At 47.9% G+C, this 17,486-nt stretch overlaps 1 protein-coding gene across 6 annotated transcripts in view; it reads left to right on the top strand.

The window, feature by feature from the left end:
* RBM33 (RNA binding motif protein 33) overlaps positions 1–17,486 on the top strand; it is a 406,831-nt gene that overhangs the window by 265,424 nt on the left and 123,921 nt on the right. For all 6 annotated transcript variants that reach the window (XR_004538179.1, XR_004538180.1, XM_033931618.1 and 3 more), the window contains exon 15: positions 7,527–8,177. Coding sequence is in view for 4 of the 6 variants with exons in the window: in XM_033931618.1 (XP_033787509.1) it covers positions 7,527–8,177 (651 nt within the window). In the remaining 2 variants the exon portion in view is untranslated. The remainder of the gene's footprint in view (positions 1–7,526; positions 8,178–17,486) is intronic.

Here is a 17,486-nt window from a genome sequence, read left to right as displayed (position 1 = left end):
CTGCTTTGAATGCTGCCATAATATCAAACTGCAGTGAGATTTAATTTTTGAGGTTAACACTTAACAGTAAAGATTCTGTGCTATGCATCACCCTGAAACCATGTTGTGAATTGTGAAACCCATCTGTCCTGCTTAAAAAGTCTGATAGTTCTGCATTAACACAGAATTCTAGCAGTTTGACAGGCCAAGGTATTCCAGTCACAGGCCTAAAATTTTCGACTTTAGTTAAATCCAGTCCCAAAGCTTTTTAGGTATAGGAGACAAAGCAATGGCTGATATTGTTTTTGTATATACAGTACTGTATACCCTTTTCTAAATATGCGTTAATGTCTTTCAACCATAACAGAAAACTAGGAGGACCGTACTCCAGCAAGCTAGATGGGCAGACATCAGCCGCAAAATATTTTTGAGTCTCCTCAGCAGGTTAGAGACATCTTGTGAGGTGACAACAGAGAACTCATTCCAGCATCTGTCAGCTAGTATTCCTTCTTTCCTACTGTCATTTACAAAATTTATTTCAATACAGTCTTCCAAAGTGTGTGTAAACGATTCCCTTACTATTCTAATCTTATCCTGAAAGTAACTTGCCAGGTTAGTTTCATCAGGTTGCTGTGAAGTGGAATTAGCAGTTATATTTTTGGTGGATATTAATGAGTTGAAAATCTTAAAAAGACTTTGGGAGGAATTTCTTGATAAAATTATCATAGTAAAGTTTCTTAGCTTCCATTGCTGCCAGCTTATACTGTTTTTTATCCCAGGACAAGCAGGCAGGTATTCTCACTAGTGGGTGATGTCATCCGACAGAGCCCCGATACGGACATCTTGCAAGCATGTCTTGCTTGAAGAAACTCAGAAGTTTCGAGATGCCCGCACCGCGCATGCGCCAGTGCCTTCCCGCCCGATGCACTGGGCGTGTCTCCTCAGTTCTTTTTCTTCCGCGGAGCTGAGAAGTCTATCTTCAATTTGCGCCCATTGAATCTCTTTTTTGCCGCGGGTTGAGTTCTTTTGGCTCTCCTGTGCATTTATTTCTTTCTTTGATTTCTTTTTTCAAAAAAAAAAAAAAAATTTTCCTTCCGATACCGGGTCGGCCGCGTGACTGGGGCCCCGCGCCTTCGACCTTGCGGCGGAGCTTTTCCGGCCTATGTCCCGGCCGATTACCGGTTTTAAAAAGTGTAGCAAGTGCCAGCGCGCGATTTCACTCACGGACCCTCATCGACGCTGTTTACAGTGTCTGGGACCGGATCACTTCCCGAAATCGTGCCGGCCTTGCTCCACTCTGACGGCGAGAGCATTTAAGCGTCGCTGTCTGCTGTGGGAGTCCATGTTCAAGATGGAAGCTTCATCGGATCCTGCAGCTTCGACATCGACATCGATGGGTGCTTCGACTCCTTCGGCGAAGCCCTCTGCCTCCCCGGCTGCTTCGGGCCTCCTGAAACCGGCATCGTTCACACCGGTTTCGGCCACGACTTCGGCGCCGGTGCCTTCATCCGTCTGCTCGGAGCAGGTATCGACCCCGACAGTTCCACCAGTGGTGCTCAAGGTGCCGAAGACTGGAAAGCAGAAGCATGCAGCACCCAAGGAGCGCGGAGACCATGCGGAAGGGCCCCCTTTTGGTGCGGATCCCTCCTTATCGGCTTCGTTGCGGTCCATCCTGGAGGCTCAGTTCGTGGAGCTCATGCAGACCATGGGGCCTCGGCTGATTGCCACCATCCAGGGTGACCTTCCAGCTTCGGCTTCGAGGGGCGGACCGCCCCCTCCTCCTCCTCCTCACCGCACGACCTCGTTGCTCGGCGAGGAGGAGCGGCGAGCGGTGTCCGGGTCCTCGAGGAGGGCCTCCCTTAGTGATATGCCTCCCTTGGAGCCCATCCCCTCGAGGAAAGCCTCATTTAGTGACCTGCCTCCCTTGGAACCGATTACTCCGCCCCATGACTCAGTATGGCGTCCACCTTCGGGGCCACCCAGTCCTGGGCATAGCAGGAAGCAGGACGAGTTCTTCCGAACCCCCTATCAAACCTGGGCATCGTCGGGGGAGGCGCCGACTCTGCCGCCTCTGCGATCGACGGCATCGAGTCCAATCTGCTCTTTGGAGGCGTCTGACCCAGTTTCTCACAGACGGGCTCGATCCCCTTCCAGGCATCGGGAGGGGCATCGCTCCAGACATTCTTCGAAGCATTCCTCTCGAAACTCGACCGTCTCGCCTCAGAAGAAATTGCCTCGGTTGGGGTATGCTGCTTCGACTGGGTCTCCTCCTCCTGGCCCGGAGTTCGAGGACACCGAGGTTTTCTACTCATCCTGTTGCTCGCAGGCCTCTCTGGAGCCTGAAGCCTCTTCTTCTTCTAGTCCGTCTTGCAGACCGGCGACGGCGGACCAACTGTCCTTTTCATCGTTCCTCAGGCAGATGGCGGATGACATGGACATTACTCTCGATGCTGGGTCTCGATATTCCAAGGAGTACCTCGATACCATGCACTTGCCTCGACCTCCAGCAGAGTCTTTGCGGCTTCCCCTGCACAAGCTCCTCGACCAGACTTTCATGCGATGCTTCGAGTCTCCTTACTCTATCCCTGCGGTCCCTGGCAAATTGGATGCGCGGTACCGCACGGTGCATCATAAGGGCTTCGAGGGTCCTCAGCTTTCTCACCAGTCCCTCCTGGTCGAATCCTCGCTCAAGCGGTCTCATCCTGGCCAGGTCTATGCTTCAGTGCCTCCGGGCCGCGAGGACAGAACCATGAATAAGTTTGGTCGACGCATCTATCAGAATTCGATGATGGCGTCTCGAGTCCTGAATTACAATTTCCACTTTGCAGCCTACTTGGAATTTTTTCTACCTGTTCTTCGGAAGTTCACACCATACATCGAATCCCAGGCTAGGTTTGAGTTTGAAGAAGTGGTTGCTTCGCTGTCCCAACTTCGGCTTCAGTTAATGCAATCTGCCTATGATGCGTTCAAGCTCTCCGCCCGAGCGGCGGCCTGCTCGGTGGCGATGCGCCGGTTGGCCTGGTTGCGGACCATTGATATGGATCCGAATCTTCAGGACCGCCTGGCGAACGTCCCGTGTGCTGGGGCGGGTCTTTTTGACGAATCCATCGAGACTGTCACGAAGAAGTTGTCTGACCACGAAAAGTCCTTCCAATCTATCCTTCGGCCGAAACCTAAGCCTCAGCAGTCTCGACCTTCTCGTCCGCCGTTGATTTATCAGAGGCGTTATCAACCGAGGCAAACTCCACCTGCGAGGCAACCGGCGAAGCGTCAGCCTCCCCAGAAGGGTCAGCCTAAGTCTCAGTCGCCTGCTGTCCCTAAGACCACTCAGCCTTTTTGACTGTCTCGTCGAGGGCATAACCAACCTCGTTCTGCCTCCCCCTGTTTTTCCCATCGGAGGGCGCCTCCATCATTTTTATCATCGCTGGGAGGCCATAACAACCGACCTCTGGGTCCTTACTATCATCAAGGAAGGATACTCTCTTCATTTCCATCGGGTCCCTCCGGACCACCCTCCAAGAGAGTATCCTTCCAACTTGACTCAGACCGCCCTTCTTCTTCAGGAAGCTCAGGCCTTGCTCCGGCTTCGTGCCGTGTAGCCGTTCCCGACGGACCAACTGAACCAGGGGTTTTACTCCCGATACTTCCTTGTTCCGAAGAAGACGGGCGACCTGCGACCCATTTTGGACCTCAGGGTCCTCAACAAATTCCTAGTCAAAGAGAGGTTTCGCATGCTGACTCTTGCTTCTCTCTACCCCCTCATCGAGCAGAACGACTGGTTATGCTCTCTGGATCTCAAGGAGGCCTACACTCATATTCCCATTCATCCGGCCTCTCGCAAGTTCCTCAGATTTCGGGTGGGACATCTCCATCTGCAGTATCGGAGTGCTTCCATTCGGCCTGTCTTCGTCCCCCAGAGTCTTCACCAAATGTCTGGTGGTAGTGGCCGCGGCCCTCCGGAACCAAGTTCTTCAGGTATTCCCCTACCTCGACGACTGGCTGATCAAGGCTCCCTCGGCCTCAGGGGTCACCTCAGCAACCCTGTCAACGATTCTGTTCCTGCAGAGTTTGGGATTCGAGATCATCTTTCCCAAGTCTCATCTACAGCCGACCCAGTCTCTTCCCTTCATCGGGGCTGTCCTGGATACCGTACGTCTCAGAGCATTCCTTCCTCCTCAGCGCATGGATGCTCTCCTTCATCTCTGCCAGTCTGTGTCTTCTCGCCAGACCATCTCAGCGAGACACATGATGGTCCTCCTGGGCCACATGGCCTCTACAGTTCATGTGACGCCGTTTGCCAGACTCCACCTCAGAATTCCTCAGTGGACCCTGGCATCTCAGTGGACTCAGGTGTCGGATCCGTTGACTCGACACATCACAGTCACTCCTGCTCTTCGGCAGTCTCTGCTCTGGTGGATGACCTCTTCGAATCTATCCAGAGGTTTGCTGTTTCATTCTCCTCCCCACCAGAAGGTTCTCACAACCGATTCCTCGACCTATGCCTGGGTAGCGCATCTGGATGGGCTTCGCACTCAGGGATTCTGGACCTGTGCGGACCGACTCCATCAAATCAATCTTCTGGAGCTCAGAGCCATCTTCAATGCTCTTCAAGCTTTTCAACATCTGCTTCATGACATGGTGGTCCTCATTCGCACCGACAATCAGGTCGCCATGTATTATGTCAACAAGCAGGGGGGCACGGGCTCGGCCTCCCTCTGCCAGGAAGCTCTCAGAGTCTGGGATTGGGCAGTTCGCCACAACACCTTCCTCAAAGCTGTCTACATTCAGGGGAGGGACAATGTCTTGGCGGACAAACTGAGTCGTCTTCTCCAGCCTCACGAATGGACCCTTCATTCCAAGCCCCTTCATCAGATCTTTGCTCAGTGGGGAACGCCTCAGATAGACCTCTTTGCGGCTCCCCACAATTTCAAGCTGCCTCAGTTTTGCTCCAGGATCTACGCTCCTCATCGCCTCGAGGCAGATGCTTTTCTGCTGGATTGGGGGAATCGCTTTCTGTATGCGTTTCCTCTATTTCCTCTCATACAAAAGACTGGTCAAGCTGAGGTCCGACCGCGCCACCATGATTGTGATTGCCCCTCGGTGGCCCCGTCAACCTTGGTTCTCCCTTCTACTTCAACTCAGCAGCAGGGAACCATTTCTCCTTCCAGTGTTTCCTTCACTGCTTACTCAGCATCAGGGGTCTCTGCTTCATCCCAACCTGCAGTCTCTCCACCTGACAGCTTGGTTCCTCTCAACGTAACTCCGCACCAGTTTTCCCAGGCGGTGAGGGATGTCTTGGAGGCTTCCAGGAAGCCTGCTACTCGTCAATGCTACTCCCAAAAATGGACTAGATTTTCTTCATGGTGTATTTCCAATTCTAAGGAGCCTCAGCGAGCCTCCCTATCCTCTGTTTTGGACTATCTTTTACATCTGTCTCAGTCTGGTCTCAAGTCGACATCTATTCGAGTCCACCTGAGTGCTATTGCGGCTTTCCATCAGCCTCTACAAGGGAAACCTCTCTCTTCTCATCCTGTGGTTTCCAGATTTATGAAAGGACTTTTTCATGTCAATCCTCCTCTCAAACCGCCTCCCGTGGTTTGGGATCTAAATGTTGTCCTTTCTCAGCTTATGAAACCTCCTTTTGAGCCTCTGAGCAAGGCTCCACTAAAGTTTCTCACTTGGAAAGTGGTTTTTCTGGTGGCCCTCACATCTGCTCACAGGGTCAGTGAGCTTCAGGCCTTGGTGGCGGACCCACCTTTCACAGTATTCCATCATGACAAGGTGATCCTCCGCACTCAACCGAAATTCCTGCCTAAAGTGGTCTCTGAATTTCACCTCAACCAATCCATTGTGCTTCCAGTGTTCTTTCCAAAGCCTCATTCTCATCCTGGAGAATCAGCTCTTCACACTCTGGACTGTAAACGTGCTTTGGCTTTCTACTTGGATCGCACCAAACCACACAGAACTGCTCCTCAACTTTTCGTCTCCTTTGATCCTAACAAGTTGGGACGACCTGTATCGAAGCGCACCATCTCCAACTGGATGGCGGCTTGTATCTCTTTCTGCTATGCCCAGGCTGGATTACCCCTTCCCTGTAAGGTCACAGCACATAGGGTCAGAGCAATGGCAGTCTCTGTAGCCTTCCTCAGATCGACACCGATTGAGGAGATTTGTAGGGCTGCCACTTGGTCCTAGGTTCATACGTTCACCTCTCATTATTGTCTGGATACTTTCTCCAGACGGGATGGGCAGTTTGGACAAACTGTGTTACAAAATTTGTTCTCCTAAGTTGCCAACTCTCCCTCCATCCCATTGAGGTTAGCTTGGAGGTCACCCACTAGTGAGAATACCTGCCTGCTTGTCCTGGGATAAAGCAATGTTACTTACCGTAACAGTTGTTATCCAGGGACAGCAGGCAGCTATTCTCACGTCCCACCCACCTCCCCTGGGTTGGCTTCTCTGCTAGCTACCTGAACTGAGGAGACACGCCCGGTGCATCGGGCGGGAAGGCACTGGCGCATGTGCGGTGCGGGCATCTCGAAACTTCTGAGTTTCTTCAAGCAAGACATGCTTGCAAGATGTCCGTATCGGGGCTCTGTCGGATGACATCACCCACTAGTGAGAATAGCTGCCTGCTGTCCCTGGATAACAACTGTTACGGTAAGTAACATTGCTATTTCTCTTCTCCAACTAATACAATGTTCCTGTTTCTGATGTTTCCTCCAAATTCTTTCCAGGCTTCTTAACTTTTGTTCTTAAGGCTAATAATGGTTTTGAGAACCATGGATTATTCTTGTGTTTTAATTTTACAACTTTGAATGGAACAATCTTACGTAGGACTGATGTAAGTAACTGCCATGAGATTAAGATCCTATCTACATCCTTTTTTAAGTTCAGTTTCTTTATTGATTATCAACAATAAACAAAACAGTGCAATGTTAATTGATCAATCTCAAATTACATACCACCAAATAAAGATATGAGAACATAATGAAAAGCAGCAAGGCACCATGGTAAATACAAACAGTATATAGGAAATAAGAAAGAAAAAAGTAAGGTAAGGTAATAAAGAAGAAAAAAGGACCAAGGGGGAAAAACTCATATACCACATTATGAAGTATTAGTTAAGTATGATTGAAGGGGTTGCCAAATAGATTGAAAAACAGCTATATGCTGAGACTTCAAGGCCACTATCGTTTCAATTATATGACATTGCAACAGAGTATAGAAACCAATATAAAAGAAAGCAGAAAAATACTATAACTACTAAACACATTTCTACTTGCCATCAAAAACAAAACAGGTACATGACTGCATATGTGTGTATATGTATACTGTGTGTGTATATATACTGTATATATATTTGTGTGTGTGAAGGAATATGCATACATTCGTTTATACAGATTTTTAGCCTGCTTTTCCAATAGCACCAAAAAAAACCATAACAAATTTAAAAACAGTAGAATAAGCAATAAAACAAATTTCAGGACAGTGATTGTAATGTGAACCTTTTCTGGCTTATGATTTTTTTTAATTTGCATTTTTAGTTACCTGATGAAGATGAGGAAACTAGATTATATCGACTAAAAATAGAAGAACAGAAGAGATTAAGAGAAGAAATTTTGAAACAAAAGGAGTTAAGACGGCAACAGCAGGCTGGTGCTAGAAAGAAGGAATTACTTGAAAGACTTGCACAGCGACAGCAGCAGCCTTCCTTGCCTCTACCACCTGCACAAGCACAGCAAGAGGAACAAACATCCCATATACCCACAAATGGGAGCTCATTGCCCACCCAGCCTGGCACAATTGTCAGGCCTAATATGAAAAACAGATTGCATGTACAAAAGCAAGAGACTGTACATACGAATGTGCCCCGAAGAAACCAGCCACATTTTCAAACAGCTTCTGGACTTTGTGCACAGGTTCAGGATCAGCAAAAGACTATTGTGAAGCAGCTGAGGCCAAACAGAATCACACCTCAGACTCCAACACAACAGTTTCAGAAAATGCAGACACGTTCTGCTGTGGCCACAACTGTACAGACTCCACCACAGACTGCTAGAGTGGCATCCGTTCAAGGAAGGCCACAAGAAATTAAGCCTGGGGCAAAAAGGACAGTTATGCAGAGGGCAAGCAGTGCTGGTGGAGATGGTCCACATGTTGGTGCTAAGGTCAGGGTGATTAAGTTGCCTGCTGGGGTAAGTTTCTAAAATCATTCCTTTTTGTTTTTTGAATTGTTCTATTTGAAGCTGCTATTATACGAATTACCGTATATAGTCGAATATAAGTCTATCTGAATATAAGTTTAGACCCCCCCATTTTTCCTCCAAATGGAGGAAAAATGGTTGACTCGAATATAAGTCAGGAAGCTTAAAATTTAAGTGCCCTGCCCTGTCAGGCTTTGCACCCAGTCCTCTCCCTGCCAGACACTGCAACCAGCCCCCTTCCCTCCCTCCCAGGCTCGCCACCTTGTCCCCCCTCCCTGCCCTGTCCATCGTACCTCCTCTGCTGTTGGAATACCTGGTGGTCCAGAGGTGTAGCGGGCAGGAGGGAAGTTTTTGCGCTCCTGCCCTGCTGTTAACCCGGTTGGTTGCTGCCACAAGTTCTGGCTTCAGCTGCTGAGCGGTACCGAGTAGGAGCGCATTTTGGCACTGCTGCTGCTGCTCGGCACTAAGTGGTTTTCTGAATGGCTCCCATAAATTCTTTGAGAATTCGTGGGAGCCGTTCAGGAAGCCACTTAGTATCGAGCAGTGGCAGTGCCACCAAAACACACTCCTACTCAGTACCACTCAGCATCTGAAGCCGGAACTTGCGGCAGCGACCAACCGGGTTAGCAGTGGGGCAGGAGCATGGAAAACTCGCTCCTTCCCGCTACACCTCTGTACCACCAGGGATTCCCGTGGTAGAGGAGGTACGATGGGCCAGGAGGGGGAACAAGGTGCAGAGCCCGGTGGAGACCTGCAATAAATCTGGGAGGGGGTTGGGTGGATGCTGGCCTGTATATAAACCGGGACCCCCCCATTTTTGGACCAAAAATCCCGGTTTATATGCAAGTATATATGGTATGACAAGTATTCATTCCTCTGGAAAGTGAAAGAGCTGGCATTAGTTAGAACGTAAGAGTTTATGGGACTTCTATAGTCTATATCCCTGAAACGGCAAAAAACCAGGATCAGGTAATTTATACTACATGCATTGTTGGTTTAATCATGAATTGATAATGTGTGTGACTTTTGGGCAGACTGGACTGTTTAGGTTTTTAACTGCTGCTTTCTATTATGTTACTTCAGAATGTTTAAAGCCTGGTTCATCATCATGCCTTTAAATACAATTGATCTTAAACTTTAACAGAGCCAGAGCTTTCAATTGAAAGAGCTCAACTCCTGTTCATTTATTCCACAGAAGGTATTTAGTTAGAATCTGATATACTGCTTGGCATTAACATCACAGCAGTGTACAATTAAAATCAAAATCCATTGTTAGAGAATGAAAAGGACTCCGTAATAGACAGGAAAAACTACACACATTCATACCAAAACACAAAATGAAGAGAAAAGAAAGAAAAAGAAAAATATAGCAGCAAGGAGACATTTGTTTCTATCATACCTCCTCTCTTTTGCTTTTATTGCAAAGTATACATATTGAGATATTTTAGTCTGCCCCTGTAGGCTTTATAACATAGTAATATAGTAGATGACAGCAGATAAAGACCCAAATGGTCCATCCAGTCTGCTCAACCTGATTCAATTTAAATTTTTTTTAATTTTTTTCTTCTTAGCTATTTCTGGGCAAGAATCCAAGGCTCTACCCGATACTGTGCTTGGGTTCCAACTGCCAAAATCTCCGTCAAAACCTACTCCAGCCCACCTACACCCCCCCCAGCCATTGAAGCCCTCTCCAGCCCATCCTCCACCAAACGGCCATATACAGACTGTGCATGTCTGCCCAGTACTGGCCTTAGTTCAATATTTAATATTATTTTCTGATTCGAGATCCTCTGTGTTCATCCCACACTTCTTTGAACTCAGTCACCATTTTCCTCTCCACCACCTTTCTCGGAAGCGCATTCCAGGCATCTACCACCCTCTCTGTGAAGTAGAATTTCCTAACAATGCTCTTGAATGCATCCCTCAACCTCAAATTATGTCCTCTGGTTTTACTATTTTCCTTTCTCTGGAAAAGATTTTGTTCTACGCTAAGACCCTTCAAGTATTTGAACGTCTGAATCATATCTCCCCTGTCCCTCCTTTCCTCTAGGGCAGGGGTAGGGAACTCTGTTCCTCGAGAGCCGTATTCCAGTCGGGTTTTCAGGATTTCCCCAATGAATATGCTTTGAAAGCAGGGCATGCAAATAGATCTCATACATGTTCATTGGGGAAATCCTGAAAACCCGACTGGAATACGGGTCTCGAGGACTGGAGTTCCCTACCCCTGCTCTAGGGTATACATATTCAGGGCTTCCAGTCTCTCCTCATACGTCTTCTGGCGCAAGCCTCCTATCATTTCCTATCATTATGACAAAGACCACTGACTATTTTAGTAGCTTCCAGTTCATATATTTTTAAAGGTAGTCTCCAAAACTGTATGTGTCTCACCAGAGCCATTCCTTCCTTTTCCTTGCTGGCTATTCCTTCTCCCATGCATCCTTATGGCTTTTACTGTTGCCTTTTCTGCCTATTTGGCCACCTTAAGATCATCACGTATGATCATACCTAAATCCTGCTCCTTTTTCTGCACAGAAGTTTTTAACCCCTTAAACTATACCACTCCTTCATGTCTTCGTAGCTCAAATGCATGACCCTGCATTAAATTTTAGCTGCCAAATTCTAGGCCAAGCTTCATTAGGTCCCTTTCACATTTGCAAAACCATCAGGCGTATTATTTGCCTTGTTGCAGATTTTGGTATCATCCTCAGAGGCAAACCTTACTAGACAGCCCTTCTGCAATATCACTTAAAAATATTAAAAAGAAGAATAGGACTGAGAACCAATCATTCCGGCACAGTCCTTGTAACATCTCTTTACTCAGCATGAGCTCCATTTACCACTACTCTTTGTCATAAGAACATAAGCATTGCCACACTGCATCAGGCTACAAATCCCTCCAGCCTAGTATCTTGTTTCGAATAGTGACCAATTCATGGCAAGATCCTAAAAGAGTAAAAACAGACTTTCCAGTGTAATAGGGAGGCATTCTAGATAAGTGAGAAATATCCTTCCAATGGCCGCAAGCCATCTGCAGAAGGAATCCAATCCAGACTTTCTCTCTCTGACTCTGCTCTACTTCAATGTGCTTTCTAGCTCCACCTACAGATTTTCCCTTTTGCATGCGTTCCAGCAGGATTGTATTTGTCCTGCTCCCTCCTTTTTATTATTTTATTCAGTGTTTTTCATCCCTTTTTCAGGGATTTCTTGTGCTCGGAATTATTATTAAGCTTTGCCTGGAGAACTCACAAAGTTCGGTCTGCAGCTGACAGGCCAATCCCAGTGGGTACCTGTCAGCCAGCCTGCATCAGCTTCTGAGGAGTTCAGGCTGACCCGTTTCTCCTACTGCTGGATGTAGTTCAGCGCATGCTGTTGAGCATACCTAGGAGACTTGGTTGTGTCTTGCTGTGTTCCGTGCCTCCGCCTGTTCCTGAGCACATCCATCTGTCCACAGGGTTGGAGGTGCAGTCAGGCATGGAGTCTGATTGGCAACCCAAAGATCAATATCATGGAGGTATTCTAAGCTTGAGGCAGTGGTTCTCTGATTCCAGCTACTATGAGAGAGCTGTGGCAGGCTGCAGCTCATTGCCAGCATTTCAGCACAGGGCACAGTGAGTAAGGCTGTCCCAGCTAGTGAGGTGAATCGAGGCGGGGGGGGGGGGGGGAGGAGGGGTGAATTTAGCAGTTTTCAAGGTTTCTGCATGACCCTCTGTTCCCCTACCTGAAAAATCCTAAAATCACAATTTTTTAATGTTAGCTATATATATAAAACTATCAAGATTTTGGCTAGAATTTCTTAGTGGCAGCAATCTTGGATTTTTATCAATTTTTTTTTTTTGTTCAAAAGCTCCCTGCTTCTCCAAAACTGCAATTTTTGCCTCTAAACTTGTTTAAGAGAGCCCAAGGACTCTATCCAATGTGGATTCTTGCCAGGATTGCACAAATTGGGCGTTTTGGAGCATTTATGCACCACATATCATGTGGCAGTGCAAAACTTAGCCTCTCCCATGATTCAGGAGGTGACTAAATGCTTGGTTTGCCCGACAGAATTGTTTATTTTGTTTTCAGGGCTCGGCACGGCTAATGGCCAGTAGGAAAAAGGAAGTATTGATGCCTCTGTATAAAACTCTGGTGAGAACTCATTTAGAATATTGTGTACAATTCTGGGGCCGCACCTTCAAAAAGATATAAAAAGGATGGAGTCTATCCAGAGGAAGGATGCTAAAATGGTGTGTGGTTTTCGTGATAAGGTGTATGGAGTCAGACTTAAAGATCTCAATCTGTATACTTTGGAGGAAAGGCGGGAGAGGGGAGATATGATAGAGACATTTAAATACCTATGTAATATAAATGTGCATGAGTTGAGACTCTTTCATTTGAAAGGAAACTGCAATGAGAGGGCATAAGATGAAGCTAAGAGGTGATAGGCTCCAGAGTAATCTGAGGAAATACTTTTTTACAGAAAGGATAGTAGATGTGTGGAACAGTCTCCCAGAAGAGGTGGTGGAAACATAGACTGTGTTTGAATTCAAGAGGCACGGATTTTGTGATTCTTTTCAGCACCAGTGACTGCGGGTCTGCAGCTGACAGGTGGGTTCTGCAGGGACCTGCTCAGCCAACCTGCTGGAATTGTGGAGCTCAGGGGTTTCCGCTGTTTGCTCACTCCTTGACTTGATCCGGAGTGCAGCGTAAGCTGTACAGGCACTAATTGCACTTCTTTGGAGCACATGGTGTCGGCTGCATTTTCCTCCTCCATCTTCATGGCGCTTGGATTCCTAGTCCCAGGGACTGAGTTCAGTTCAGCTAGGGCCTGACTGGCAGCTGAAGAATCAGAAGAGGCAGCTTTCCTGATGGCAGAGTCCTCTCCTATTTCAGCTACCCTCTGAGGAGCTGTGGCAGGCTGCAGCACATCTTCCCAGGTCTATGAGTAGGGCTGTCACAGCCCACAGGGCAGTTCGGGAGGGGGGCTGAAATTGTGGTTTTCGAGGTTATATCTTGTTGTAGCCTTGTTCTCCCACTCCAAAAATCCTAAAATCAATGGGTTTTTTTAGGTCTTCCGGTGGACTTGCAGTCATTTTTTTTTAGCAAGAAATCCTAGTGGCGGTGATCTTGGATTTTTGCTGATTTAATTTCAAAGTTCTCAAACTTCTTCAAAAAGCCTCAGTTTTTATTCTAACCACCAGGGATGGAGTTCTCATGCTCCAGTGACATGAATTCATGCAAAGTTTGTGCTGGATGGGCACCCGAAGAGCGCCCCTGTGCTGTGTGTTCTGCTGCACATGTTGGGGAGGCGGGAACCTCAAGTTTAGCCTCTGACCACCTTGTTAATACTGCCAAATGCCTATTGCGATTAATTAGGAATGATTTTATTGTTTTTGGGTCCCGTGATGTAGCGCCAGTGCCTGTTAAAGGTTCTGATGGTTTCAAAGCAAAAAGAAAATATTCTAACTCTCCTCTTGAAGGGGGTTCTTGGTCTTCTATACCCTTATTGCTGGACTTTGTGTACTTGCTCTGGCAAGCCTATGTTGGCAGTGCTGTGTGGCACTTTTTGGGTCAGCTGGAGAGTGACCACCTGAGCAGCCTCCCCATATTCTGGTATCTGCTCTTCCATGGAGGCCCGAGACACCGACAGTTGGTCGGATGGGATCCCTGAAGATTATCTGGATGCTTATCCTCTCTCCCAGTGAGTTCCCTTGGTCAAAGATGATGAGACACTAGGTGGAGTGAATCGGGGTCTGAGTTTTGCTGTGGACCAGGATGAGGACCCCTCAGTTAACGGACTGTTTGTCTGCTTCTCTGATGGATCTGCTCATTGAGTCTCTGAAGGAGCTCAAACTTGATCCTCCTCAGCCTACTTCCCACTGTTCCATATTGACCAGGGTCCGCTCTCAGCCTAAGACCTTTCTGAGCACTGGGAGAACCTGGAGGGCTTCCTTAAAGTGACAAAAGCAATGTCCAAGCTATATCCTATGGACCGGGATTTCCAGCAGATGTTAGTTGTGCCTAAAGTAGACTCTCTGGTGGCTCAGGTGATCCAGTGCACTTCCCTTCCCAGTAAGAGGGACTTAGTTCTTATGCATGAACAAGATTGCAGACTGGACATGTTGCTCAAAAGGCAGTTGAGGCCTTGTCTCTAGTGGTGAGGGCTGCTGTGGTAGCCTCCTTTGTGGCTTGAGGGTGCCACTCTAGATGGCATGACCTAGACAGTCTGCCTTCTGATCCTCCTTCTCAGTTGTTGCTGGCGAGAGTGGATCATGTGGCTGATGCCTTGTATGATCTGCTGAGAGTAGTGGACAAAGTCTCAGCTTGTTCTGTGTCTGCTTGCAGAATTTTGTGGACAGACACACGCAGACACGCAGACTGAATCTTGGGAACCAAATTTCAGTTCTCCTGGTGCAGCAGTTTCCGTCAGCCTGGGATTATTTTCAGGTTCAGGGCTCGATGGTGACTACGATAGGAGTGGCTCCTTGGACGAGAGTGCATATACGTTCCCTGAAGCACTCTCTTCTCTCTCGCAGAGACCAAATTGTAATGCTGAAGACCTGTTTGATTCATTTGAACATCTGTGTGGTTTATTTTTATGAAATGCCTGGCCAATTATTTAATCTGCTTCCTTCCTGGCTAGTTGTCAATATGCTTATGTACTTACATGTGTTCCAACAAATCTTTTTGTTGTTGTCGTCATTTTTTATAGTTGTACCTTTAATCATTTTTTGATGTTGACATGTACACATGTCTATATTTTATTGGTTTACTACCGTGTTTCCCCCATTATAGGACCTCCTCTTTTAGTAAGACACCCCCCTTTTTTCCCCCGCCTGGGAAATATAAGGCCCCCCCGAAAATAAGGCACTATTTGGCAAGCATGTCTTGGCGATCCAGAGTACTGGTACAGTACCGTATGCGTGGTCACACAACTTTCTGCTTCCGCTGTCCAGGAAAACAAGCCCAGGAACAGCCTCTGTACACCGAGGCCCTGATTCTCCAAAAGTGCGTCCCGATTTTAGGCAGCTGTAGACGTCCTACAGCTGTCTAATCAGCCAATCGGGATGCACGTTTTTAAAAAAAAATGCTCCCCAGGCAGGCGGCCCGGGAGAGGCGTCCTATACTAAACGCCGATTCTGTAACCGGCGTCTTTAGAGAATCGGGTTAAATTAGACGCGGCCGCTATACTTATGGCAGCAAGGGATCTCCCTGCTGCAATATGTATAGCGGCCGCGGTTGTTGCAGCCGCCTGTCCCATCACCGACAGGAGAATGCCTAACTCCTCCTGTCGGAACCCCGAGCCCCCTCCCCCCCAAACTCGTAATCGCCGACAGGAGGATGCCCAACTCCTCCTGTCGGAACCCCGGAACCCCCTCCCCCCCAAACTCGTAATTGCCGACAGGAGGATGCCCAACTCCTCCTGTCGGAACCCTGGACCCCCCTCCCCCCCCAAACTCATAATCGCCGACAGGAGGATGCCCAACTCCTCCTGCCGGAAAGCCCAATGACCCCCCGCCCCAACTAATCTCCCTCCCCCAACTAACCTTTCAATGTTGGTCAGCTGGACGGGTCTTGCTGCCATCCAGCCGACAGGTCAGCCTCGTGGAAATGAGAAGGCACACCTCTTCCCGGCCCATCCCCGCTAAATCTAAGGCCTGATTGGCCCAGGCTGTAGAAGCCTGGACCAATCAGGCCTTAGGCATAGCGGGTCCGCCCAACCCCACTAATCCTAAGGCCTGATTGGCCAAGGTGCCTAGCCTGGGCCAATCAGGCCTTAGATTTAGCGGGGATGGGCCGGGAAGGGGCGTGCCGTCTCATTTCCACGAGGCAGACCCGTCGGCTGGACAGCAGCAAGACCTGTCCAGCTGACCAACATTGAAAGGTTAGTTGGGGGAGGGAGATTAGTTGGGGCGGGGGGTCGTTGGGCTTTCCGGCAGGAGGAGTTGGGCATCCTCCTGTCGGCGATTACGAGTTTGGGGGGGAGGGGGTTCCGGGGTTCCGACAGGAGGAGTTGGGCATCCTCCTGTTGGCGATTACGAGTTTGGGGGGGAGGGGGTTCCGGGGTTCCGACAGGAGGAGCTGGGCATCCTCCTTTCGGCGATTACGAGTTTGGGGGGGAGGGGGTTCCGGGGTTCCAACAGGAGGAGTTGGGCATCCTCCTGTCGGCGATTACGAGTTTGGGGGGGGGAGGGGGTTCCGGGGTTCCGACAGGAGGAGTTGGGCATCCTCCTGTCGGCGATTACAAGTTTGGGGGGGAGGGGGGTCCGGGGTTCCGACAGGAGGAGTTGGGCATCCTCCTGTCGGCGATTACGAGTTTGGGGGGGAGGGGGCTCGGGGTTCCGACAGGAGGAGTTGGGCATTCTCCTGTCGGTGATGGGACAGGCGGCCGCAACAACCACGGCCGCTATACATATTGCAGCAGGGAGATCCCTTGCTGCCATAAGTATAGCGGCCGCGTCTAATTTAACCCGATTCTCTAAAGACGCCGGTTACAGAATCGGCATTTAGTATAGGACGCCTTTCCCGGGCGGCCTGCCTGGGGAGCATTTTTTTAAAAAAAACGTGCATCCCGATTGGCTGATTAGACAGCTGTAGGACGTCTACAGCTGCCTAAAATCGGGACGCACTTTTGGAGAATCAGGGCCTTAAATGTTTTTCTGGTTTGTGATACAGCTTTTCTGGTTTGTGATGACCTGTACCATATACAGGTAATAAATGTCTTTTTTTCAGCAATAAATGTGTACTGTATTCTTCTTCATGGAAAAATAAGACATCCCCCTGAAAATAAGACCGTGTGCATATTTTGGAGTTTTTAAAAATATAAGACAGTGTCATATATTCGGGGAAACAGGAATTGATATAACATACATACATATTTTTCAAAATTGTTTTTTTAATCTATCATGTTCTTATGTTTTCATTTAATATTGTTTTAGAGTCTACAGGGTCTTTTTACATATCCATTCACACATGTCCTTTTCTCTTCACTAACATATCTATGGTGCTTTCTTTCATGAGTGTTCTTTTTGGTGTATTTCATTAATTATTTTGTGATTTTAATATATTTTATATTTGTTTGATATGTACAGTGGTGCCTCACACAACGAACTTAATTCGTTCCAGAAGCAAGTTTGTTATGCGAAAAGTTCGTTATGTGAAACGCGTTTTCCCATAACAATACATGTTAAAAAAAATAATTCGTTCTGTAGCATAAAATATGCTAAGATGACATAAAAAAAGATAAATTTTTGGTTATTATTTTTATTTAGATACATCTAAAAACATAATTGTTTTTTAAAACAACACACATTTTTTAAA

The sequence above is a fragment of the Geotrypetes seraphini genome, chromosome 2 (genome assembly GCF_902459505.1).
Source record: "Geotrypetes seraphini chromosome 2, aGeoSer1.1, whole genome shotgun sequence".
Classification (NCBI taxonomy): Eukaryota; Metazoa; Chordata; class Amphibia; order Gymnophiona; family Dermophiidae; genus Geotrypetes; species Geotrypetes seraphini.
Note: the sequence above shows the minus strand (reverse complement) of the source record. Positions and strands in the feature narration are given on the sequence as shown.